Source organism: Centrocercus urophasianus, unplaced genomic scaffold (genome assembly GCF_019232065.1).
Source record: "Centrocercus urophasianus isolate 14NV4802_14NV808 unplaced genomic scaffold, USGS_Curo_1.0 seq_18, whole genome shotgun sequence".
NCBI classification, from domain to species: domain Eukaryota; kingdom Metazoa; phylum Chordata; class Aves; order Galliformes; family Phasianidae; genus Centrocercus; species Centrocercus urophasianus.
This window is the reverse complement of record NW_024884733.1, coordinates 6,724,801-6,752,355: the sequence shown is the minus strand read 5'-3', so window position 1 is coordinate 6,752,355 and position 27,555 is coordinate 6,724,801. Positions and strand designations below refer to the sequence as shown.

The window sequence follows — 27,555 nt, the reverse complement described above, 5'->3', positions numbered from 1 at the left end:
CATTTTAAATGAAACAATAGCTCAGCCAGCTTGGACAGAACATTTGTAGCTGTGTGAAAACCCTTTAATGCCCACAATATCTGGAATATTCATATGCAGGCTGCAAAGATTTGATAAGCGCTCGGGGTGCGTAAGCTTGACCAAACAGAAAAAGACCCAGTTTCCAGCCTCTAGCTGGTCATCTCAAACAAAGCTACTTCTCTGCCTTAAAGCTTTCTTGACTTCTAAGCTGGGGCAGCAACTCATTTCCTCCAAGTAGCAAAACTTTCTCACAGCAGATATGCCAACACGCTCTTCTGTTTCCAGATTTTCATCTTGAGGGCCAACAGAATGAAAAAATTTTTCCTTGCTTCTACTATGTAATACTAAAATATTTTTAGCTGAAAATGCTATTTTTTTTTTTTTTTTTTAGAAGATTTTTTTTTTCTGTTCTAAAGGGGGGGATTATCTACCTTCACTGTTTGTTCTTTCTCTCCTCTTCTGCATATTCATAGATACTTTACACTGACTTCATCTTCACTCGTGGTTGGGATGTGGGCTGCAGAGCCTTTGTTTTCCAGCTTGTTTTGATGCTGTTCTATGTAGCATATGCAAAGCTCAGTGTGCAGAAGGTGGGCAGGTATTTCCAGGTGTACCATACAAGAGAGATCCATTTTTATCCTAGCTGCTGAAGTGGTCTTTGGTCGTAAATTATGCTTTTCTCACCCTAAGTAAAGGAAGACTATTTCTGATATCATACCCTCATGTACCTACTTGGCAAGTCTTTGGGAGTGAAGAGTCAGAGGATGATATGGGCTGTTACCTGCGTGTCCACTCCTATCTGTTACCTGAAGATGGAGCCCTGTTTACAGGCAAACTCTGCAAGTGAACCTTTATGGGAGGAAGGAAGGAGGAGACACTGTATGCTAGACAACAAAATCTTCTATTCTGATGGGAAAATCTAACAAAACTCCCTAGATAAGTAAAAAATGGAAGACAGGCAGTATTTCAAGTTATGTTGGGAGATTCTTATCAAAAATAATGTTTCTTTTAGTATTGGGTCATTACCACAGTCTAAAGGAGCAAGGAAAGGATGTTTTTTGAGATTTTGGGAAAGGTGCTTTTGGTCCTCATCCTACAAAAAATGAATGGGACAAGGGAGGCAAGTGTAGTCCGTGTAGCTTAAAGCTTTGCTTCAAAAGAAAAAAAGAAAGGCCATTGCAATTAATACAATAAACAACGTCATATTTTCTCCTCAAGTTGGGTGTGTATGTTCTTAGAATTGGGAGCCATGCTTTTTGCCTGTAAGAACAGTAAAAGATTTTCTGTTCTTCTCCTTTGTTTCTTGCTGCTGAAGAAATCTTCTTTCATGTTGATACATCCTATCCCATAAGTGATGCCAAAAGTGAAATTTAAATTTTAACAAAAAGCTTACAGTGTAGTTCCCTAAATTAAAGCTTGAGATAAGGGAATTAGAGGTATGTGTGGTTTTGAGTGGCTGTTAAAACAGCTAAATTAGGAGCTACCTAAATGAAGATTACCTGTGATTGCAGAAGTGCACATCTTTTTCCTCAATGGACTTGGTTTGAATTTCTCTAATTCTTTTCAGCATTTGGAATGCATGTTACATGTGACACTTCACCTCAGACTTGTCACCTCTGCTAGCTGAAACCTGAAACAATAAGAATTATCCTTGCAGAACTGTCTTGCAAGGAAGAAGAAAGAACCATCATGGAAAAAAAATGCAGAATTGTTACAGTCTTGTGATTTGGTTGTTAACAAGCTTGAACTAAAGAATTACATAGCAACTTTTTCTGGTTTGAAGTGTCATTTTGAACAGGAAGGAGAAGAAGTAGGACAGAATGAAATGCCATACCCAGCAGGTTCACCAACACTAGTCATCTCATTCATTTGAGCTGCAGAGAAACAGGTTGCAGGAGACTGCTAAAACTTTCAGAGCTTCTGTGATAGGTGTTTTTGGTTTCATTACTAACTTTCTGTAAACCTGTGGCTGTGAGGGCTTGAAATTAGAGTAAGGACCCAAAACCGCTTTGCAGATAAAAGATTTTCAGCAGGAATGCATGGCATCCCTTTGGGTATCAGCCTTAATTTTGAGATTTGATTCTGTCTCTAGTTGCTGCCAGCTGAACCAGTGCTTCATTGAAAGAGAAGGAACACAATCTCATAAAATCGAGTAGGTCATGGAGATTGGTTCTGTGAAATTGGATAGCCTGATGCTGGCTAATACACGAAGCTACGAACAAGCCATCCAGCTTGCCATTCTACACATGAGAAGCAATGAGACTTCTGGATGTTAGCATTCAAATGCATTAAGGAAGCTGTCTATAAATACTCTTCTGCCCACTGTCCTTGTAGTGAAAACAAGCTCAGAGGTTTCTGCTGCCTGGGTTCTGTGCTGCTGCCTGGAAACCTGAAGGACACAAGGCAGTCCAAGTGACATCAGCCTGTATCTGGATTGTCCTGGCTTCACAGCTCTGCTGAACGTGACACAAATACTCGTGAGCAGACTTGGGTTGCTGTTAACAAGAGCATAAGTATGTTGGCAAAAGAGAGGGAGTGCTAGGCAGCTAGATCTGCCATCCTTCTCCTTAGCTGGGGACTACTTAACCTCCTGTCCTTGGTAGCTTTTGTCTTTCTTTGTTATAGCCGTTTGCATTTATTGCCTGTTGCAATGTGATGCCACGTAACAAATAGGAAAATGAGACCTTCCCCTGCAGGGTTTATGTTCTGCTACACAGGAGAGATGGGGCATGAATCAGAATGTAGTCTGTAAGCAGTGATCAACATGCATGGCAAAGTCCTCGTCGGCATAGTGGGGTCCTCATGCATTTTTGCTGTGTTGCTGCTGGCAGTGTTCTGCTGTTGTCAGCCAAGAGGGTTAGGGCTTCATTTTGATGTGTATTTCAGGAAGCAACCATGTTTATAGAAGAATAAAGCTAGCCTCTGGGAAGGACAAATTGAAGTAGTGCTTCTGTGCTTTCGGGATTTCTCACTCATAAGTAGCCCTTCTGAACTAGGATGTCATCAGTCTCGTGAGGCAGTTGTCTCATTTTTTCAGCTCACGTTTGAAGTTCTATTCTGCTTTGCCTCTAGGGCAACACAGGCATTCTTAATGCTGTGTGGCTGCCTGAGCAGGCTCCAGGGGAAGATGCTGCAATCAGTGCAAACACAGATCAGGAAGGCAGGGTACATTGTACCATGCCCCACTGCCACTGCATTGTCAATCCTGCTGTTGTCTGTAAATCCACATAGAGTTGAACTTCATGTACAGTTCTGTTGAACATCTGGCATAATATTCCAAGCCAGCAGCTGCACAGGATTTGGGAGCTACATTTTCTTTACATATTGTACTAGTATAAACTATGTAAATTGACTTTGAGGCTGATGAAAGTGGAAATGTGTTTTATTTGTGTGTAGGTCACTTACGTATGCCTACAGATCGAGGTTACAGATTCATTTCAATTTCGTTAGATAAAGCTTAAGATAACAAGAGAACCAGAGCTTATGGCAGGGGGGTTGGAACTTGATGGTCCTTGAGGTCCTTTCCAACTCAAGCGATTCTATGATCAAAATCCTTCAAAAAAGTAAAGCTGAAAAAGGGAACAGAATTGTTTTTGTCTACTCGTGCTCAGAGTGATAGTCTTGCAGATCCCTTGTATATAAGCAAAATGTCTGTTGTGTTTTCCAGTGTATTTGAAAAAGATCCCAATGGAGTTGATTCCACCGTGAGTTCCAGCCACCGGACCAGAAATCTCCTGGAGTTCTCAGCTACCAAGGAGCCCAGCCCAGCTCAGAAAGTACCCATTGACATAATTTCCCAGAAGATTAATAGGTGAGATGAAGGCTTTTCACGTGTTTTAGGTGGCAGAGTTTAATGGTGCTTCTTCAGCTCTTCATCTGTTTGATTATTTTTTTTTCTGTGTTCTTTATTTTGGCTTGTGTGGTTAAGATATGTCTTACTATCTTTTCTTCATTTTCAAGCTGTAGTATTTATTATCTGAGTTACTCGAGAGAAAATTGGAGAAGTTAATGGCTGAGAGTTCTCTGAAATTAACTAGTACTGCACTTCTTAAAAAATCTGAGTCCAACCTTATGCTTACCATTATTTAATTATATAGTTGCTTTAAAGTTCCTCAATCTCTAGCACTCAATGCATAAGTGAACATATAATTGTCTCCAGACTGAAGTCTGGCTAATCCAGCTCATGTTTTCCACTTATAGGATCTATCCTATCAGATTGTCCCTTTCCAGTAGAGTATTTTGGCTGGTTGAACAAAGCCAGGCACAGATGTGCAGAAAGCTCTAATACATTTTACCATGCAGAAAAACGACAATAAATCACAAACACTTTAATGCTGTAGCCATGGTGAGGGCTTTGTGTCCTGTGTGGCATGTTTCAGACCATGACTTATGTGACATGGTTGTAAGTAATTCCCCTAGGAGGCTGTGCTAGTGTGTGTACCTCCTCCTCTTCTTTCACCCTGTTTTTTTTGCAAGCACTGAGCTCTTTGCTGCATATTCTCCTTTATCAGTATTAGATACAGTAAACAGCAGAAGCAGATGGGGAGGAAAAGGTGGAGAAACAGGATGTGAATAAGTTTTTTCATTAGGTCTTGTAACTGATTTTTTTTTCAGCTTGGAGGAGCTACAAGTCTGTCAAAATCATGACGACTAAGGCTGTTATATTTATACCCTCTCAAGGGAGGATGTTATTGTGGCTGTTTGGTGATAAATAGTTAAATCACTCATGTAATACAGATAACAAGGAGGAAGGAATGTTATTCTTTGTTTTGTTACTGAAAGTTCTAAGGATTTTTGCATTGAAATCCATGCTCTCTTTCACATTTTCTCAAAGCTAATCCAGCTGCTGGAGGCTGTTGGAGATGTTTGGGAAAACAGTCCTCTCTGCTTGGCTTTAATATAGTTTCTGGCTGCTATGTTGTCATATAGTTTGTATTCTTTCTTTCTGCATAGTTTGAATGGCTAATATTCCATATTCCTGTGGCAAATCCTTCATAGCTCTGGAATGAAAGAGAAAGTTGCCTCTGCTGAGATCTCACAGTTTGCATTTTATGATGAATATTTTAAGAGCTGCATTTCTTTTCAATATCTGGCCTGTAAGGGAAGAGATTTTGGAACTGTTAATGCTGATCTCTACCCTGTGTCGAAAGCTACCAGACTATTCTGGGGAGTTGACTAAGACCACTGGATGTTTGCTGGAAATTGTTGTTCACCTTCTTTAAAGGTTTCATTGGAACATCCATAACCTTTGTGGGTTTACCAGTGGTCATTTTTTTTCCTCTGAGTTTGGTCAGAGTTTAATGGAAAACTTCTAAAGATTTCCCGGTGTCTTTTTTCCTCAGGTATGATAATTCTGTGTCTGATAACAAAGCGTTGATGATAGTATCAGAAGAACCACTGTTGTATATTTCACCTCCACCACCTCCCTGTCAGCCCCTGATCAACCGGACGGAGTCACAAAGGTGAGCAGATCTTTTCTGAGCACTTAAGCTACCAAGTTAGGTGAGTGGACAAATGGCCTTGGGTGATGCTGTGATTCATTCACAGTATTCATCCAGTTTGTGAACAATGGCTCTGCAAGTGTCTGCACTGTCCAGTGTCTACTGCCATGGAGACAGGAGATCCACTCCAATCTTTTTAATCTTCTGATGCTTTTAGCAATGATTTTCACTCAGTATACACAATGGTCACTTAGCAATAACTGAACAACAATTTGCTGGTTGCCTGGAGGTTTTTAATGACTTAAGAAGAGATTTCTCTTATGTGGAAGTATTTACAGTATGGAAATCAGAGCCAACTAAAAAGCACATCTGTCAGATATATGTAAAATATGGTCTTCTGCCCTTCAGCTTCTGATACAAGCAGACTTGTCATTGCAGATCTGCTTTATTCATTATTAGGAGATCCTTAGCTCCATTTTTTTCCAAAGAGTAAATTTAATTTCTCTAATTTAATTCCATTGTACTTTGTCCATACTTCCTTAAATTTGTTTGTGATATTTCAGCTTCCTTAACCAGTATTTAATCTTGATCTGATAGTCTTTTGATTTTAAATTTCAGTAGTCTTTCTCTAGTAATTTCAGAATTACTGTTCATTGGGCAAAAGAAAATACCGTATGTGCTTTATTGAAACATCCATAATTCCAATACTTTATACATATTTGGCAATTGATAATCGTTGTTGGTTCACTCCATCTGAATCACTGTATTCTACTGTCTATAAATTCTCTCATAAATTGAGTCTTGTAGTAAAATTTGCATATTCTGATGTTAAAAATTAGGCAGAAGAGTACTAAATTGCCATGTCTTTAAAGTGTTCTCTATAATTAAGAAGTTCTGCCACTGTTGTTTGGAACATCTATTCATACTGTTGGTTTGTGGTGTTTGTTTTTTTTGTTGTTTGCTTCATTTTTAGGCTGAATCATGAACTTCGAGGATGGGTTCACAGACATGAAGTGGAAAGAACAAGGTCTAGAAGGAAGTCCAATAACCGACATCAGAAAGCACGGGTTATGCAGGTAAGCAGGATTTTACTAGTGAGTCAGTATCACAACAGGAGAAATAAACACCTCTCTGCAAAACCAGTAGATTCTTCTCACCAGTGTCTAAAGGAAAATGACAGAAAGTTTAAGTAGGGCAAGTTTGGGCATTTCTGGTGTCTCTTAACACCAGAAGCACAATGTGGGTAGTATATTTTGGCAGAGATACAAAGTGGATGTGACTTCAAAAGAATTCTATGAATCTAGCATTCAGATTCAATTGTAGCAAAATTTGTTCTTGGATAACCTAGTATATGTACCTACTGTGTACAATATCAACATCTATTATTCATTTCTGATCAAATTGGCTGTGTTAAAACACTTGCCTTTTTCTTTGTCTCAGGCTCGATTGCTGCTTGCCATTTCAGTTATTCTCTTGTCACCAGTGAAAAAGCGTCCATGTGTTGTTCGAGGTCACTCTGCTTCTTTGCATATTCCTTCTGCTACAGCTGTGCATCGTGTTTTATGTAGTGCCAAACCAAGAAAATATTTACTGTTTCCCATTGGTGTCATTCTTTTTTCCCTTGTTTCAGAGCTCCGTTAGTGAGAAGGTACATTCCCAGCTAATGACCATGCCTTACACAGACACAAGCCTCAGGTAAGGCAGAACAACTTGTTTGTTGTTGCTTTCTAATTAATAACTTTATTTTTCACTAGCAGCTGGTAAAATTGTCTGTTTATACTGTGTTGTCAGGTTTCAGGAGTGAGATGCTAGCTACATTTATTGGCCTAATTTCTGTACCTCAGTAGTTAGCTGCTGCTTGTGATTCAGACTACACTTAAAGGAGCCTGGTATCAGAGCTTTGCTTTTCCTGGGTCTTTCTACCAATGAATCTTAATAAAATCTTTACTTACAGGGTCTCTTTCTAGACAGATCTGAATCTTTAAGGAAAGAAAAGAAAGTGGGGGAAAGAAATATTTTATATGAAAGTTTCTAAGTGTCAGAAGTCTAGTAAGACAACGGTTTCTCTGTCTTCAAGAGTAAAAGCACTATAGTTAGCACCAAATATATTATTTAGATGAAGTGTCATTACATCTTATATGTATAGTTTCTTTTCATCTCCCGATTTTCCTTGCTGTTAATTAGAACATCCTCATTTGGAATTTCTTGACTCCTCACCCTCACCTGCATATATTCTGTCCTTTTCCTGGAGGATGGGAAAAAATGGAGAGAAAAGCTTAAGGAAACTAAAAATTCTCTCTTCTGTATTCTCTGTGGCAGTGTTTAAAAGGATCTCTGCTTTGAAGTGGCAAGGGGGAGTAAGGAAAACGGAGTATGAAGAGGACTTTTTATTGAGAGAAACAAGTAAAATATTGCCACTGAAATTAAGACTGCTGTGGCCCTTCCATTTGCATTGCAGCTTTGAGAGCAGAATCATCCTAGGAGAAAGCAGTGAGCTGTAGGGAAGTGCTGTGGAAACCATGCTGCCAAACTCTGATTTGTCTTGACTAGTCAAGTCAACAAACAAGTAAAAAAGCCATTTTTATAGTTCTATAGGCAGATGAAGGATGTCCATTTTAACTGAAAACTGAACCAACAAGGTTGTTCTTATAGCGTAGGGTAGTTTGATATATATACCTGCATTACTCTTGAAACAAAAAAAAAATACCAATATAACAAAAAAACGGTCTGACATCATGCAGCTCTGCATGGAATATTTACTGTGCTCAGAATTAAATGAGGTGCTTTTTGTGTTGTCTTTTTTTCTGGAGGATTGATGTTTAAACGAAGGAGACCATTGAGTGAGTCACAGCAGTTACATGCTGTGACCGTCCTGGAACACATGAGAGCACAGAAAAGACTTCCAGTTTCTCCCAAAGACATCAGTTACTAGATGCTGTGTGAAATCACAGAGTAGCAGAATAATTTAAGTTATTAAGGGATCTCTGGAGAGGTCCAGTTCAACCTCCTACTCCAAGTGAATTTAACTTCAAAGTCAAATCGATTGGTTCAGAGTAGTGTCCAGCTGAGCTTTGAATATCTCCTGAAACAGTGATGCCACCAGCTGTCTAGGCACTTGTCCCAGGGCTAAACCACTGCCATTGTGAAATATTTTTCCTTTGTAGCCAATTGGAATATCTCCTGTAGTAATTTGTAGCTATTGACTCTTATCCCTTCACTGTGCATCTCTGTCAGAAGAGACTGTCTCTATCTCCCTTTTCAGTTTCCTGATATATGATATATGATAGATATATAGATAGATATATCCTCATATATAGATATATTCCTGATGTATGTAACTTAAGTACATGTAGACAGCTCTGAAACTCTTATTAATGAACTAAATGCTTTTATTTATATTACACTCTCTAGACTTTTATTCAATACTTGTTTTGTGATTAGAAATCTAGTGACCACTACCTTTTAGATCATCCTTGCTGGTGACCTGTTGGTCATGGGTGAATCCATGCATAGGAAGATACTAACAGCATGTGGATTCATCTTTGTGTGTAGTACTGGCAATTCCAACATTGCTATCTTGTGTCCTCAGTTCCTAAAAAAAAATTTATCAATTGTAAGGCGTTGCAATAAAATCAAAGAAGAGGAAGATCAAAATCAAGTTGACTTAAAAACAAATATACATGAAAAATTCTCAACTCTCTTCAGACTTCTTAGCCTTCTTCAGAGGTGATTTTGATAAGAATTTCCGTAAATGTGCATTTAGGACTCAGATATCAAGCTCTAAAGAGTACAATTTTTTTTCCTGTTTCTTACTTTTGCACTATAAAAACTGTGGTTCTTGATGCTTAAAGCACGGTGCCCACAGCCTTGCTCCTTAAGACAAGCACTCTTGCCACATACTTGTGCTCTGTAATGCATTACAGAGTGTCCTTCTAACTTTGAAAATGACCCTTTTTTTTTTATCTTGGAATAAATAGCCAGATTGAGCACCACTGTTTGGAGACACAGTCTAATACACAATATTACCAAAAAACTAGAAGCTTTGAACCTGTTTTGAGTCCTCCATTTCTCCCATCCTTTCATGAAGCAATCTGTGGTGGGTACCCTTAAATGCACAGAGGTCAGCATGAGATAAATCAACTGGTATTATCTAGAATTCTGGACTACTGATAGACATGGAACTCCTCTACCCTGCTGAAGGCCCACTGGTTCCCATGTACTTTGTTGTTCCATCCCATGGCTGGATTTCAAGTGACAAAAGGCTGTTTTCCAGATCTAGCTGGATCTTCTGTAGCGTGGGTGAGAAAACGGAACTGTGGGACCTATTTCAGTTTTCAGGATGTGTTTTACTGAGCAATATGTGGGTGTTCTGTCTTTTATCACAGTACAACTTCAATGCTGAATCTCAGGGGTGTTCCCATGGGCCTCTGTGTTTTTATGAATGAGCAATCAAGCTCGGATTAGCTTGGATCTTTGTTTCCTGTGTTGTGAAGGATGTGATCTTAGTCTCCATTTGCATTGTTTTGCTAATGAGGGTATACAGAACAGAACTGTCTACTCTTGATCCCCAGGATTTTCACCTCCCATTCTTGCTAAGGGAAGCCAGGTTTGGCAGCTGCACTCCTATCTCTGTAGGGCCAGATGAGCAGTAGGAGCGGAGAGAATGATGGCCTGCTATTACTGCTACTCAAGAAAATCACTTGATGATAGATTTGAGCCTTGTTTGAGAGGCGTAGTTATGTATATTTTAGAAACATACCAAAATAATCTAAATCAGCCACCATAGTTTAGAATCTGGGTCAGCACCAGGCAGCTTGGGAGGAATAGTCTCATCAGTGTTTTTGCCACAAATATTGCAAACAGATAGTATGCTATTAAAGTGGGAAAGAATTAAAATGACTGGTTGGAGTTCCAGCTAATGGTTTGTCTAAGTACAGCTTTGCAATTTGATTAAATGTGGTATTTTTGAACGGGAGCAGGATGATAACAAAATGTGCTGGGAATTTCTCACCTTTCCAAGATAAACAGTGGATTGCATGACTTGCTAGTGTTTTCACACAGAATATTTTTGACAGTGTATTTTCCATATGTCTGGGATATTTAAGATGATAATTGTGAAAAAGATAAGCCAGGATTACATGAATGCTGTGAATGTCTTCTTTTTACTCCACTATCTAATCTGAAAGTGAAGAGCAAATCTTTGAGCTGACCAGAGATGCAAAAAAAGAAGGTGAATGAAAGAGACGGTGTTATTGTTGCATGAAAAGCTCTGTTTGTGTTTAACTTCACACTCCACTTCAGTAGATCTTGTTGTCTTCACCTGTAATTTAATGTTCTTCATGCTCCTTCAATGGATACAGAACTGCTGTTTTTTGAAAAGCACGTGTTTTAAAGCCATTTTCTCATTAAAGTTAACTTTCTTGTGTCTAAAATAATTACTTTCTTCCCTTCTTAATTTCAGCAGGAACTCAGGGAATGAGCTCCAAGTGTATTACGCCTCTCCAAGGAGCTATCAAGACTTCTTTGAAGCTATTCACAGAAAGGAAGATACATTTTACGTGGTGTCATTTCGCAGGGTAAGTGTAGCAGTTGTTCGGTGCTGGTCTTTTGTATGAATCCCTCAGTCTGTTACACTGTGTGTCTTGTGACAAGAGATGTTGTAGTCAAACTTGAAGCTAAACTTGCTTCTTCGTAAGTGATGGTTCAGTATAACCTTCACAGTAAAATGGCTGGATTGTGATCTTCTCAGATATGCTTGTCACAGTTAAGATTGGAAGGAGTTTTGCAGAAAGCGTTGTAATGCAAGGGCAATACAGCATGGGATCACTTGAAAATCCCAGGGACAGGGGAAGCAGGATTGAAGTAGGAGCATCTGGAGGTGAGAGACCATCTGCAAAGAAATGGTATTTCTCTTTGCACAGTTTTTAAGGTAAAACGCTGATGCAATTTTATCGGGTAAGCAGTAGGTAAACTCCATGTATTGTATGAGTTTCTAATGGGACTAATTGTTAGACACCTTCATTGAAAGGTTAATATTGACTGGCAGAGTTATACCTTAGGCAAGCGAGTTGTTCGCCCTCATCATAGTTACAGCAGGAGTACCGAGCCTTGAGGTTGAATAATTTTTTTCAACGTAGCCATAAAATCCTTCAAGGCCAGTATGTGATTCCTGCTGCTCTGCAAGAATTCCAGTGAAGGATTTCATCGCTCTTCCTGTGCCTGCTCGTTTTTCCAGATGTGCAATGTTTCTATTATGGATTATGCAGGCAGGGAGGGGATTGAGAAACACAGTGACAATTTGGAGAGAGAGCCTGTACATGGCCATGCTCAGGAAGCTCTAAAGAGGCGGAACCTTTTTGTGTGTGTTGTAAATGTGTTAAGAGCTCTTTTAGTGTGTATGTCAGTACAGAGGCACGGAGCTGTGCTTAAATGCATTCAGTTGTGCACATGTATGTCATTGTATTGTGGCAGTCAATCCTGACAAGCGCTTCAGAATGCTGTGAACAGGTATCTTACTACAGCATTTAAGGAGTTGCTTCTGCAGGGTGCAAAGTACCCTCAGCCCAACACACCCCAAGTGGAAGTTTCAACCCTCCGTTCTATGGAGTGTTCAGAAAGTATCACCATCTGTTTTGTGTCTGCAAGGAAATTGTAAATAAAGGAAAGATGTTCAGGCAAAGGGGGTTCTGTGGGGCTTTTTGCTATTGCCAAACTGGCAAATCTGCCTTGCCAATTTCTACCTCTCAGGCACCCTTCTCCCAGCCCTGATTTGACATTTATGAAGTAACAAATAGACCAAACCAATTTTTTTTTTTTTAACATGATCAGGATGACTGAAAGAGCATTTGTTGAAACTGAAAGGCAACAGCTTGAAAAATAAGTGTTTGTGTTGCTCTGTACAGCTCCTTAGCACTGCAGTATTACAGCCAGATGCTTGGTGGAAATGAAGGGTATCTTCAGAGTTTTGTAAGAATAACTCCCCTTTGGCAAACTTATGCCTGCTTGGAGAACAGGGCATAGAGTTCTGGGTTTGTGCAATACTTGCTGGGGTCTCAGTGTAGTACTCACTCAGGTCCAACCTGTGGTTAAACACTTGCATGTGGTAGCAGGCCAATAGTCAGAGTAGTTAACTGGATATTTGTTTAATAGGTGTAATAAATTTTTTATGCTTCAGGGTATAGGAATAAATGTACTCTGTGCACAAATTATTTCTGCTCAACATAATGTTATTTCTATCTTCCCCTAAAATACTCCCATTTGAGATTTTCTATGTCCTGTGTTGAGCAGGACTTCGTTCAGTGGTACAGTTTTCTGTTGTTTTGTGATTTTCAGTTTGAGACAGGTGAGCCCTTGTGCTAGTGTACAGGACAGGCTTGTGCTACAGCTTTGGTAGGCATATTCTCACATGTGCAGCACACTTAGCAACAGTAAAAGCTATTTTAAAACTGGAATTCCGAGTGGTTGATGACACTTTCTTTGCTGGAAGCCTGAGTGGTCTTGATTGTTGCAAGAGTGAGAAGCTGCTTGGGATCTGGTGATGGAAATCATTAAAGCAAACGGTGGTTCAGGCAGCAGCTGGTGGGTGGGAGAGTCTACTTCCTTTGTTTAGTAAAGGTCTTGCTGAGTCCTGAGACTTGCCTGTAATGCACATTTGGCCCAGATGTGAATCTGGGGTCTTACCTTGCTAAGCCTCCTGCCTCGCTGTTTTGTGGCTGTATCATTAAAAGAGAATTGTTATATACATGCTTATTCACAACTAATGTTTTCCTAGGACCCTGCAACACCTTGTTTGTCTCCTCATCATGAAAGTGTCCTGGGTGATAGGAGGCAGGAAACTGGTAGCTGTAGCTACAGCAGCTCATCCACATACAAGCAGTCCTTGCCTGAGGTCCGTGGAATCCCGCAGCAAAGACAGCAGCTGGTATTGCTCAGCTGCCCTCTTTCCTGATGGTTTCAGACAGGGTGGCATGCGTATGTGTGTGCTTATGCAAGGCCAGGAGCTTGAGCATTGCCAAGTCTCTGGTGTCTATTTAAGAGCACTGAATGATATGCACACAAGAAACAGAGTTGTGTGGTGGGATGGCTGCAGGAAGCAGTTCTGTGGCAGTAGAAGAGTGCCTGTGGCCACTATTTAGCCAACAATACTAGGCTGTGCATCTTCAACTCTTTGCAAAGCTGGTTTGCACCCTGAGTTAGAGAGCTGTGTTCCAAAGCTGAGAATGGAAATGTCTTCTCTTGCTCCAGCTGAAGACATCTCCCCACATCTTCAGAAATCAGAATGCATGACTTTGGTTTCAAGACAGTGATAACAGTGTTTGCCATACAGAATTTTGTTGTTTTTGCACAGATATTTTATAAACTGTATGACAAACATGATCATTTAGAAGAAAATTACTGTTTCTGGATCTGAGATGCTGTTTCTTCCTCGCTCAATCTTCTGTCAGTCTGCCCTGTGTAAATCAGTACATGTACATGTAAAAGCTTGTGTAACACATCTTTCTTTGGTCTAGTCTGCAGTAACTTTCTTTTTATGTGAGATATATGTGTTTAGAAAAGGTTCAGGCAGAAGAAAAAAATATAGCGGTACTTTTGTTAGGATTAGGGTTTTATTAAGGGTTGAGTAGAAATATGAGATTAGTTTCCAGTATTGGGATTACTAGGTTGTGTCACAAGGCTGGAATTTTGTTATTAAATGCTTGGCATGTTCTGCTGTTCTTTCAGCTAACAACACAAATACAGCCAGCACCAGGCTCTGCATATCCTGAGGATGAGTAGAAGGGAGTGGAGAATTGATAATAGAAGATTTTACAGGAAACTCAAAATAAAAAGCAGAACAATGTTTGTCTAATTCCTCATTTTCTGTCATGGCTGTAGTGCACCTGAATGCGTGTGCTGGTACACAGGTTCTGTTTACCCTGTATAACCCATTGGATTAATGACCTGCAAGCTGTCAGCTTTCGTTTGGACTTAAAGCTGTCCTTGGAAATGAAGTGAGCCTTGTGCTGCAGAATTGCCATCGCTTGACTCTGCTCTCTTGCAGGGAGAGGTTTGGGGACTTTTAAAAACCATATATGAAGTTTATTTGGTAGCGAAGCTGCGGGTAGTTTTGTTTTATATAAGAAATGTTGTCAAATCAAAAGCAGTTTTATATACCACCTCATTTGTTACTTTATGGGGCGAACCTGATCTCATGACAAGTTCTGCCCGGAGGCACTTGCAGATGGCTGGCCTGGATTGTTTGTGATTGCAGGCAAAAGGAGCCCTGCAGGGCTGAGGCAGCCACCAGCTGGGCCTCAGCTGGGGATGCCCTTCACCTCAGCACTGCTGCCACCTTTTTCTCTGGACCCTGTTCCCTTTTTTGCTGATGGCTAGGAGCTGAGAGGGGACGGATTTTCTCTTCATGTTGAAGGACGGTTTCCTTATGTTTACTTGCTCATTTGCCAAGGAAGAAGCAATGCCTGGAGGTGATGGGTTTTGTTCTCCTGTCTGGCTGTTTGCCACACACGCTCTCCCAAGCATTTAGTAGGTTGTTATCAGTTAGCAGAAATACACAAAAGGACAAGAATCATGCAGTTAGGAGAACCAGGGATTGGGTCATTTTGGTATTGGTGATGTGAGCTTTGGTGCTCCAGAGGTCCCTTCCATTTCATGTCTCTGGCATCCCCATTCTTTGTGCTCTGTGTGTAGTACCACGTAACCCAGTGTTTGTCCCTGATCTGAGTGCTGAAATGTAATAATTTTTTTGGTGACTTTTCCAAATACTCAGACTTGCAGTGGAGGAGCTGTGCCTTCACTTCCCTGGATCTTTGAGAAAATGGCACTTGCTAGGACTGCCCATGCATGTCTTACATGGCAAGACTCAGCTTTCTGAAGATGTAAGGTTGGGCACAGTCATTCCTGAGTGGTGCTTGGTGGTTCCTGTAAGACTGAATTTCTCATGATCTCTTCAGCTTTTTCTCTCTGTGCTTTGGAAGGCTTGCATGTGCACATACCACAGTTGGAGTTGGCTTTCTTTCCTTTTTGTAAGGAGGTCAAAGGAAGATAAAGTAGTACTTGGACCAACTAAGACCATACGCGAAGAAGGACTTTCACTAAAAGTCTACAAAATTTATTTTCTGCTATTGCCAGGAGACTCTTAGTATCTTTTTTTTTTTTTTTTTTAACCACAAGAAATATGTAGCTGACAGCAAGCAAAGAATTCTTGAACGAGGTCAGTGTTGTCTCCCAGCTCTGCCAGGCTTCAGCAGCCAACGTCCTTCACAGGCAGGCCTTGTCACAGTTTATTTCTTGAGATGTTGACTTGTTAATTTCATTATTTATCCAACTTCTAGGAAATTGTGTGCAGCTTTCCCTCAACATTGCAGAAACTGACACTTAGCAGTGTAACAAAAGAATGTGTTTCCTGGTATTCACACCTGCTGTCCCCGAATGCTCCAGTGCTCAGAAGTCGTGTATTTACACCATGGATCTAAACTGTGTTGCCTTGGCTTGGCTTTTATAGAGCATGTTCAGAGCCGAGAAGTCTGTGCAGTGAATAATAAAAGCAAATTGCCATGTATCACTGGAAAGAGTGCCACAAATGGAGCTCTGCTGTAGCCATGGAGATGGATGCCTTAATCTGATACAGTGATTTGTAGAAATGTTTGGAAATACTGCTGTTAGCAGAAAAGAAAGCTTTTGGGGGTGAAAAACAGGCCTTCTGACTTGAGTTTTAATTAGCTTCCCCTTGCTGTCACTAGATGGAGGCCAAGTGGAAATCTGCCGCTGTCGTCTCCCTGAAGCATTTTGGAGTCTCCAGTTGGTGTTGAACCCGTGTTCATTTCTCCCATGTCTAAGAGACAGAATGCAATGTCTGTAGCTTTGCCAACACCTTTGCTTTCTGCCCTTTGGCATCTCTTATACCAAGTCTGCTTGATCTGTTCTAAAATTCCAGCGGAACATGGCTGTGAAATTCAAATTTGTTGAGGCAAACATGCTCTGTCAACTGGGAGGAGAGGCACCTGGCTGCCACTGCAGTCATCCTGTAAGCCTGGCACTGCCTGTTGTAAAAACTGTTCTCTTTCCAGAGCTCACATCTGTTTTTCCAGAGCATTCAGACCTTGCCATTGTTTCTAGAATTACTTTGTTAGCTTACATATGTAGGAATGAATTTCTGCTGGTGATGGCTCCAAGTGAGTCACAGATAACTGCACAAAGATAATTGTGAAAGTGGTAGGAGGTTTTGGTACTATCATGCTCAGAGAGAGTGAACATTCCTGCTGGTTGAGCACAAAAGGTAAGAAAAGAGCATGGGATTCTTCTGAGGAAAATATTGCCTTTCCTGGCTAACCTTAACTGCTTTTTAGAACATGAATAGCTAACAATTTGAAGGGCAATTAAGTAGATCACAGAAGAAAACAGCCCTTCAATTTACTTTGAACTGTAAATGGTGCTCCAAATCCCCCCACTTCTCTTGTGTGGTTAGAGGCAGAATCCCCCCAGCTCCCATGGCTAAGCAGTAGATTTCACTCTTGTCAGGGGGCTGTCAGAGATGCTTGGCTGACATCATTATAGGCTTATTAAGGACAATGGTGTTTGTAGCATAAGTGTGTAATTACTGATATTAATGGAATCGTGGCTTAAAGTCTGATCCATTTGGGGAATTTAAAAGGCCACTAACATTCCCTCTCTGTAATATCTCTATTTATTTCAAAGTGCAGATGTCTCTTGGTATTAAAGCTTGCCAACTACATTTAATGGCAGTGCACATGCAATATCTTGCAGTATATTGCAGTAAAAAATGGATATTAAAATTTAATTCTGGTTATTACATGTTAGAGCAAGAGTAATGCTGGCCCTATGGAAATCAATGGCAAAGCCATTACCAAGTTCAATAGAACCATTTCACTTTGCAAATCTGCTTCAGTTCTGTGGTACATGAACCATAGAGCTTCAGATAAATATTTTATTTGAAGATGTGAATTTCTGCTCCTAAAAGCCAACATCTGGAATGGACATTTAAGGATTTCTCAAGTTCTGCAAACAAGCTTTTACGGAAGTGATTGAACCAAATTGAAATGAGGGCTTTTTTTCTTTCTTCGTCAGTGTCTTTCTCACACACGCAATGTGTTAGAAATAAAATACCTAATTTGTGTCTTGCTTTTGTTAGTAAGAAGCCCGTGTCATGTTAATTGTATTTTGGGTGATACATTATTCACAGGCAGCAAAAGATTATGGTGTGTTGAAAAGGAGAGGAGACCCTGCATTTCCAGTGGCTCAGAGACGCATACGCAGCAGCCACGGTCTCAGAGCAGTTCTGTGCTGTATCCACTTAGAAAAGCAGACGAAGCTCAGGTAGTAGCAGTGATGTTTCCAGTGTTAAAACAGGTATATGCACAGAAAAGCAAAGCAATGACAGTCATTTCAGGTGTCAGATGACACCTGCTCTTCTTACCAGTTAGGAATCATTTCTCTGCTCTGTCATCAGATAGGCTGCTGTGAAGGACCAAATCATTGCTGTTGCGTGGTGTTGCTTGGCAGCAATGCTTGTGGCAGTACTTTGCTGTGCTACAAACATAGTTTTGGAAATAGTTTGAACTTATTCAGGGAATGTAAACAAGACAGGTTCCAGTTCTTTGCAGATTTGATGCCCCGTGTGTCTTGCAGGCAAAGATGAATTGTAATGAGTTGGCTTCAGATGACGTTTTATATCTAGAAGTTCAGTTCTAGCATATTTTTCTACTATTTTGTTACATTTATCAATGGGTGTTTTGTCACTGAACTTGTAGTTTTCTTCTCTGGACTTTGTCTGGGGATTTCTGTGGATAAGGTTGTATCATTTAGTCTCCCATTAGATAAAATGCAAGGATGAGACTTTTGAGCATTGCTGCTTCTAAAGACAAAGTATCTTATTTGTATATTTGTGTCTTGTGAGTTTGCAGCTGTTTGCAAGTTAAAATGCAGGTTTTTGAAAGATTTTTAAAACTCCCATTTATCCTATGAAACCTGACCTAAGCTATTGAGAGGAAAATGGCTTTACCATAAGAAGTTAAGATCTTGTCCTGTGTAGTGTATGGACAATGAGAATTACATGTACCGAAAGACCCGAAGCTAGGGGCGTAGTATCCATAATAAAACTGTTAGGCACTTTCAAAACAAAGGTCACCCTTTAGCCTGCCTTCTCTATGGAGCTGACCCTTGCCTCTGGAAAAAAATGAGAGAAGGAAAGCAGTGCGTGTCGTTGTGCTTCATTCATGCCCCAAGTCTCACGAGCAAGACATTGTCAAATCAGAGCTGCAGTTGACTTTTGAATTTGAAAATCTTTTAGGAAAACCTCCTGTTTCCATTTAAATATCACTAATGAAAATGAATCCTGCCTGCTGTGTGATTTGCTACCAATTCTCTTGACTAAACTGTGTATTCTCTCCATGTCAGAGAGAATGTTCTCCTCCCAAAGCTCTAGTATCCATCTGAAAATGCAAAATGAGCTTTGCTTTTGGCCTTTCTTGCTGTCATCCTCCCCAGCATGGAATATTTCTGGTAGGATGGTGTAAGGGCGAGCTGACTGTCAAATGTGATGGGAAGAAGAAGGTTCTCTGTAGTCTTCTGAGTACTCAGCTGGGCAGTGTTGCTTTTCGTAGCAGCTTAGGGCTGTTGCTTAATCTAAAAGTCTTCAGAATGAAATGCAATAATCTGAAATTAATGGTACTGTATAGTGTACAAATGGCCCTCCTGTAATCCTGGGATTATGGAAATGCATGCTTAAGAAAGCAACTCCAATTTTTAAGTAACAGTTCAGAATGGCATTTTTTTCTATGTTTGTAGATAAAGACCAGTGATTCCTTAGAAAGCATTTCTTTCAGAGCCTTGTGGGGTTTTCCAACAGAGCCTCCAGTGGTTCCTTATTTCTCACTGCTGTTACTCTGCAATGTCTGGGAGTTTTGTCCTGCCTTGAGAGCATGATCTCAATGGTACAGAAGCAAGAGCCATGCTTTGTAGGGCTAGCATCCAGGAAAGCCAGGCGAGGCAAACAGAAGAGCAGGAGCCAGGCAGTGAGGCACCTTGGATTTACAGAGCAGACAGCAAAGAGGAACAGCCAGCAAGTACCAGCTGCACTGTAGCGTCTTCCGGGCAGCAGCTGTTTGGCTCAGCCCGATGCAAACAGTGGTTAGGAGGACCAGAACAAGAACGCAAAAGCGTTCCCGAAGAGGGAGGTAATGCCTGTCGCATCAAGTGTGGTTTTGTTTCATTTGGAAGTGCCTGTTGTTGTTGTTAGCTCTCCAAGACGTTTTGGATGCAAAGTCTTCGTCACTCTGATTTTTATCTCCTCGGAGTCCCTTTGAGTCCTGCTGTCCTCCAAATAAAACTGAGAATAAATGTGGTGTTGAGGACATATGTGTAAGCACAAACAGAAAGTCACTTGAATATGTCTGGCGTGGACCAAGAGGCACTCTTGACTTTTGTGTGCATAGTCTTGAGTCGTTTGTCTTCTGTATGGTTGCTGGAACTTCATGAAACATATTAATGCTGTCACTGAACTTCTTTCAGCCTTATATGTCCCGGGCCTAACTAATACTTTGTTATTTTTAAACTAGTGCTTGGAAGGACAACATACACTGTGGATAATTACAGTGAAAATAGAACGTACTGCAGAAATCGTCTCCAAAACCCAAACTGGTTGCAGACAGATGTGACCAGTAATAGCATACATTTATTTAAAATCTGCTGTATGCTTGACAGACAAAGAGTTGTGGGCAAGAAATAGAGGAAGATTGTTGGTTTTGGAAAGCCCCTGTAAAATACCCACTGCTTGTGAAATAGATGTGGAGATAGAGTAGAGAAATAGAGCTGGGAAGTATGGGAGGAAGAGTGGTTATAAACTGGGAATTGTCTGAGTGCAGGAACGTGACAGCGGTGTCTCACTGAGGAGGAGTGGAGAACAGGCACTTGCCAACAGTAAAGCGTGCAGGAGAGTGAGATTGTCTACAAACAAGTAAAGGGCTTTGAAGTATAGCACGCAGTGGAAATGCAGCTCTGAAGCAGCCTCTCTTCAGGAGAGAGCCCAAATGTAGTAATATTTTAATAATGCCAGATAGTAATACTTTTTTTCTTCAATGGTAGCACTGTATTCTTTGAAACAAATTCAGCTGAGATTATTCAGAGCAGCTCCCAGAAGGGAATGATGGACTCCAGTTATGATCTGTAGCAATATTTAATTATGGACTGAGTCCTAACTACATGGAGACATAAATATTATCTTCAACTCCATAGCTGCAGTAACCAGTAAGGCTTTAACTTAATGTACAGTAGGAATGAGTTCTTGGATGAAAAAATGAGCTTTCACACAACTTCATTGACAGTATATGCAGAGAGCACCTTGAAATACACCTGCTTATTTTCTTACTTGAACTTCATGCTTTCACAGCTTCAGAGTAGTAAATTTTTTTTCTGGTTGTTTTCAGGTTTTGTCTGGCAGCCCTACTCGGAGTCTTTATAAAAATACAGTGTGCACCATTCAGGTGTTCTTGGTTTCCCTAAGTCGTGTATGTGTACACAGCACAAATCCTACCTTCTAGCAAATGTTAATCGTGATTATAGTCTTACATCTGAAATCATTATTTAAAGTCTTACAAACACGTTTTGAGTTAATTCTGGTCAGATGGAGTTATTTGCTCCCAGTTGCGGTTAATCCTTTTGCCAGATTTTTAGCTGGACAACACACAAAGCTTATTTTCTGAATTAAGAGCCCAGGTGCTATTATGAGCGTGCACAGATTATCACCAGCTCCCACCGGACCGAACAGAACTCCTGAGGCTTCCAGGTTTTATGTTTAAATCAGTTACTCCTAAGGTAGGAGTTCTACCTCATGATAAAATGAGCAGTATGTTTTTATTTAAACTGTTTTAAAACTTAATAACTGTCTTTAAAACTGAGGCTGAAACTTAGAAGTTGTTCTGTGCTTCTGAGGCTCTTGGTTGCTTGTAGCCTACCTACTGGGATGGAAAGATAGGCTGCAGAAGTCTGCTTTGTTCTCATAAAGGGATAAGAAAAGGGATTAGAGAACTCTATGGCACCTCAATCTCCTTTCTGACTCCTAGAAAGCAGTAGGCCCTATTCTCTGAATGCAGTTTTTTTTCTTCACTGTGTTTTTATCCAGGCATCAGGATAGGCCTGTTCCAAAAGTATATCCACTGTAGCTAGAAGTTCTTTCAGAGAATCCTGTATGGATATGCTCTGTCTTCATAGCAAGAGGGGCTCATGAGCAACTCAGTGTCTGCACCATGAGAGCCCTAGGTGGAAATGGCTTGTGTTAAATCACGTGGGAGTTTGCTTAGCAAAGCTCTACTGAACAAAGCTCCACTATCCACAGTAAAGTCAGGAGTGTCAGTTATCAGAGAGGGGTGTCTGATAAAACTGAAAAAGACCTCAAGCTGTACGCAGACAAAAAGCTCCCTGTGTACAAGGAAGGTGCAGTGTCCATCTTCTCGAGTCCAGCCAGGCTTCTGTATGTTAAACAGTACTCTTCTGTGAGACTCTAGAAATGGACATTCCCAAGCTGTGCCTCATTGATGGTTCCTTCCCTGAAGCTTTGGCCAGTGCTGAGTTTCCTGGGCTGAGTCACTTGTTAGCATCTGTGAGGCACTGTTTAAACTTGCCAGGGAATCCATGCGTAGCTTTTCTTCTTTCCAAGAACAGTCCTGAGTGCTTGGACCTGGAGATTTTGATCAGGATCAGGAGATCAGGAACTAATCCCTGGGCAGGTGATTGCTGAAAACAGGATTGGAAAAGAGGCATTTTGCTGTTTCTGGCAGTCTGGGGCCAACATCTCTAGAAGAGTATCTCCTTAACATTAGGAAAATACATCATGGGCTTCTCTTTGCTTTTGCTAAACCATGTGTTTGGTATGTGCTTACCAGCTGTAACTCTCCGACAGGCAACCAAGGCACTGCATATAGTGTAGGTAAGAATTTTCCTCAATTCTCAAGCCAACATAGAGAAATGTGGATAAAAAATGAAAAGGGACATGAAGGTGCTGTTGTTTGTGGAAAAGTGGGCGGATGTAACACTTTTCTTTGTGTAAAATTCTAAGGTAGTTAATTGTGGCTCTAGGAGAATAATAATAAAAAGAAATTGTAAAGAATTATATTTGCAGATGCAGAAAGGAACCATTTACGTTCAGGCAGAACACAGAGGTAATACTGCAAGTGCTGAAAATGGAGCATTAACCCAGTTAGAAAGTCTCTGGTAGCCTTGTGACAAGGCACGTCTGTTTAAGTGTCACATTGGTTTATGTCTGTTGTTGTGACAATCCAGGACAGGAGTTACCCACAGCATGTCATTTGTCAGGAGGTTAAAACAAACATGTAAAAAGTATATATGCAATTCATTCTTGTTATCTTGCATGTGCAAGTCTGTAAGAAGGAAAGTAAGCATGCAGACTTTTTCATGGAGAGCAGTCTAATGTCCCATATGTTGTCAAATAATCAGTATTTGACTCCCTCCAGCAGCCTTGTCCCTTCTCTTGGCAGGTGTAATAACCATTACTGCCCATCATCCTCCTGCAAATTCAGGACCTCTTCACACGTCTCAAAACTAACAGCCATTATGACTTACAAGTCTCTCCAGGTCTGAGTAGTTGATGTAAAAACTTGCCTGTTGGCTTATGAAAGTCAGTTCCTGTAACTAACTTAATTCTCTTAGGAAATAGGAACCTGAGAATAAGATGGGTCTGGGTTAAAAGGAAAGAAAAACCAGCTCTGAATCTTAGCTGTGGCACTTCAACTTTTGTCTGATTTTGTCACCTTTACTTGCTTGTAGCACTTGCTCTGTTTGAAAGCATACTGCCAAAGCCTTGATGCACCTACTCTGTCTTGTATGAAATCACACTACTGAATTCAACCCATTGGCAGTAAGTTAACATGTACCTTGTCTGTGTTTCCATCCCAGCAGTGGCATGTGCAGTTTTTCTAGGGCTGTGTGCACTGTAGGTATGCTTGTAAACACATTTCTGTGTGATCATAGATGTGGAGGGAAATGATCTGCAGCTCGGGGACTGCCTGAAGTTCACACTGCCTTTGTGCAGGTTCAGGGGTAGCTCTGCAGAGCCAGAAGTGGTTCAAAGGGCAAGGAGGAATGTAAGCAAAAGTGTGTGTGTCCACCAGAATGAAGCAGCATGAAGCTTTTATTGTTCTCTCTATCCCCTCGCATTGAAGGCCTGTTTAGTTAAATGTGAAACATTTATCACTGATAGAAATTGTGTGGGTATGGGTTGTGAAACACAGCCAAAGGCGACTTAGAACCTCCAGAAGCCCTAGAAATCGCCAGGAAATTCAGAAGCCTGCTGGGGTGTACATCAGATGATGCTAGTCATGTTTAAGATGTTTTACATTCTCCATGCTCTTCCTGTTTTCTTCTAAGCTGGTGGTGTGGGTCAGGAAAAAACTGAGTAGATGATATATCTTCTGGCAGCAGTGCTGGTGGTATCTTGAACAGGGGGAGGGCATGGTGATGTGGTTGAAAACACACTGAGATGTCAAATTAACAAAATCTACATGCAACAGAGAAGTTCGGTTGCATTATGTGAAACTAGAAGTATTTATTGCATAAGGCTCTGCAAACTTCTTTGTGTCCTGTGCTGTCTGGTATTTTCATTGGTGAGTTGGGGTGATAGAATAGAGACTGTGTGTATTAAATCGGTTCATGACAAGCTGAATGGGTCTCCAGCTATGCTTGAGGAGAGGATTGGAATGTATTGCCTTCAGGGTGCTCAGTACTTCTCTGATACTTTGCAGGCGCTGTGGTGAGTCCATGATGTTCAGTCTTTTTGTATAGAGTTAAAACTACTGCAGTAGCAAAAACAAAAAGAGGGTAGGATTCACACAGGAGCGTGGTTCAGAGGTCTGTAGCTTTAGACATGCCTATGCAATTAATGTTACCCACATAGTCAGATCAGTTGTTTTGCCTGAGCACTCATCAACTCAGTGCCTAGGAGTTCACAGGTGTACCTACTGATTCAGGCATCATTTCTTGAATCTTCATTCTGTGATCAGAATTCCAGTAGAGCCTTTCTTTGACCTGAAAGAAAAGCCCCCCCCAGTTTCTCCCACCTCTCCCAGACGCCTACTGCTACGTGGACTGAACTTCCTTCTGGGGGTGACTCTCCTCCAGATTCTGAAGGGAGCCTAGACTGCTCTGTCAGGCAGCTAAAGCTGGAAAAAATTAATCTCACCCTAAGTGGGGAGATGAAAGGCTCCTATTTGCTTGAGCCATTATGTTTTAAATGTGGTTAAGAGTTGGCAAGTACTGATAGAAGAAAACATATTGCTCTCCAGGAAGAGCAGTACCCCGGAGACTGTCAGGCCCAGACTGCTACAGCTTGTGTCTTTTGAGTAGCGTGCGAGGAACTATCTCCCTACATATTTATCTTCCAAAAGCTGACCTTTCACTCTCTTTAATCTGATGCCCATGATGTGGCTCAGCCAATTGCTGCAGCAGACAGTGCGTGGTCACAAACACTGTCACGAGATGTGCAAGGAGTGCAGTGTTCCTGCACTACTTTACACCCTCCCGCATCAGCCCCTGCTTATCCTTTTATCAGTTAGGCTTCCCACACAATCCAAGTGAACTGTTGTCACAGGAGAGAGCTTTTTGCATAACAGCTGTCTTGGCTGTGAAAGTTTTGGCCCTCACAGTGCTGTATGAGGCTTGTATGAATTCCCACCGCTGCTCAAAAGTGGAGGATGCCTTTCCTTCCCTGGCTAGGTGAGCTGCTTCCAGTAATACCAGTGAGAACGTGTGTCACTGCCAGAAGGGAGAATTGCTGTTGTTTCCGTAGTTGTGCGTGCTGGTGTGCATCCTTTTCTGAGCCATTTAATGTTCTCAGAAAAATAGCTCATGGAGAAGCTGAGCTGCTTTTCTGCTATTTATGGAAGTCAGGGGACTTGTAGTTGTCTGACAGCTGCCAGAGGGTGGCAGAGGGAAGGCATGAGGGCTGAGGAAGGAAGAAGGAAGCCTTCCTCTTTGGTGCCCATGAGAGGCTGGGCTGCTCAGCTCCCTGTTGGCTGTGCTGAGCTGCTCTGAAGTGCACTAATCAGGGGTGTCTGTAGGTAGATTGAGGGTGATTAAGGAAGAATGTCCAATGTCAGGCATCCAAATCCTTCTTGCCACCAAGTGTGAGTTAATTACATAACTTATTTATGCCTGTAAGGACTCCTTTCCATTGGATTATTTTCTTGTTTTGGTGTCAGGTTTTGTTTTTGGGGGAAAAGCGAATGTTTACAGACATTTTTCCCCTTATAAAATGAAATCTTTTTCTAGAACTGATTTACGTCTTCCTCAGCAACACTAGAAATCCAAACAGAGCAGGCATTTGGCAACAACTCTGGACTCAGAACTGAGATTTAAAAGTGGAATTCGGCTACAGACTTGAAGAGGAAGGAGCTCGTCAGGCTGGGGTAAATGCAGGTCGAGCAAACTAACAGCCAAAAAAAATGGAAAGAAACTTCATCCTCACACTCCTGATTTAACTGAAGTAACTAGTAATAGAGGTGACAACTTCTTTGACAATATTATAGTGAATACCTCTTTAATTAGAAGAAACTATGAATAGTTGATGAATCCACAGCCATACAGATGTCCTGGGATCTGCAGAATGAGAAACATCTTTCCAACAAGCATCGATAATGCGATCCACATTGCAGTTTAAAACACTGCCATCAAATTTCAATTCAGCCCAGTGCATCTTGATATTAAAACCTCCTCGTCTCTGAACTGACATTTTAAGAAAAACAAAAGGCAGCTTGAATTTGGAGCACCAGCCCTGGCCCCTGTGCCAGACCACCGTCCAGCCATCACGGCGTAGGAGCTTCGCCTGTCCCTGCTGCCAAGACGTACAGAGACCCACCCAAGTCTGAGTTGAAGTCATTGCAGAGCTCTGGGTAAATCTAGGGGATTCAAGGAAAAATGCAGCCTTGCTGCTCGCTGGGAGGAGCGTTTGTTTCCTCATTATCTAGTTGTTTCCTCTTGTATCTTGTCTACCGTCTATTTTTTGTGGTTTTGAAAGTGGTGTCCCCGTTGTTGGGAGTTATTTAAAGGCTCGCTTTTATTCAGCTATGCCAGAAGGTAGAAGGAGTGGGAGATCTGTAGAAATAGATCTACGTAAATATATCACATCTGTGCACGTGACTGTAGGTATATCACATCTTCCTACCTGTGATATAATCCTCATTTCTTGTCACTGCTGGGAGATGCTTCCTCCATCTCAGTGAAAAAGAATTATACTTCGGAGGGTAAGAGGTACCTCGGGATAGAAGGATTGTGATTAGGAGGAGATCTGCAGAGAGTTAACAGTGAGAGTTGCTCTTTCCAGAAAGGGATTTTTCAGTCTCTCTGATATATGTCTGTGTAGCCAATTTGCTTTGCCATTAGGAAAGATTTGTTGCTGCTAATTTCCTGTAGATATGTTGGTCTCTCAGAAGCAGCATCTTCTTGATGATAGGTTAGAATCAGCCTGCCTCTGTCTGCTGCTGGACAGTCACAGGCAAACGGTAGCGAAGTGTGCCTTTCCAACAGGGAGAACAGAGAGGAGCACCCTGTGTTAATGAGGTCTGGGTTTTTGCTGTTGGCTGGAACCTTCACAGAGCAGAAGTTTGATTTGTAGAACTGGAATGCTTTTATGCAACTTTAATTGCATCTATTTAATAACAATTTTGACCTAAAGTTAAATTTGATTACTTCATTCTGTCTTCTCATTAGTCTTGAAAGCCATTCCTTATTCTTACTATTCATTGTTATTCTCAGCTTTTCTTTCCATCTCCATGTGCATCATCAGTGACTGAGATGTTAAGTTGCTGTTGGCCAAATGTTATTTTATCCTCTCAAATTGTATGAGAATCCATTACCTGACTGTGAAAGACACACAAAAACATGGAAGGTAAATCCCATGCTAAGTTTTCAGCTCAATAACGCAACTGCTGACATTCAGTATTTGGGCTGAAGAAGTGTTTAATCCCTTTGTGGAAGATGATGGACTGAGCACGTGCTTTTTAGAAAAATCATTGCTGTTCATACAGGATGAAAGAAGACAGTAATTCCAACCCAGGGGTAGATTTTGCGC

At 41.1% G+C, this 27,555-nt stretch overlaps 1 protein-coding gene across 2 annotated transcripts in view; it reads left to right on the top strand.

Annotated features, from left to right (window-relative positions):
* ATF6 (activating transcription factor 6) overlaps positions 1-27,555 on the top strand; it is a 73,091-nt gene that overhangs the window by 20,028 nt on the left and 25,508 nt on the right. The window contains exons 10-14 of one of the 2 annotated variants that reach the window (XM_042819048.1): positions 3,689-3,832; positions 5,364-5,483; positions 6,436-6,538; positions 7,093-7,157; positions 10,927-11,038. In XM_042819048.1, coding sequence (XP_042674982.1) covers positions 3,689-3,832; positions 5,364-5,483; positions 6,436-6,538; positions 7,093-7,157; positions 10,927-11,038 — 544 coding nt within the window. Of the gene's footprint in view, positions 1-3,688; positions 3,833-5,363; positions 5,484-6,435; positions 6,539-7,092; positions 7,158-10,923; positions 11,039-27,555 lie in introns of both variants that reach the window. The other variant, XM_042819047.1, reaches the window with a different exon arrangement.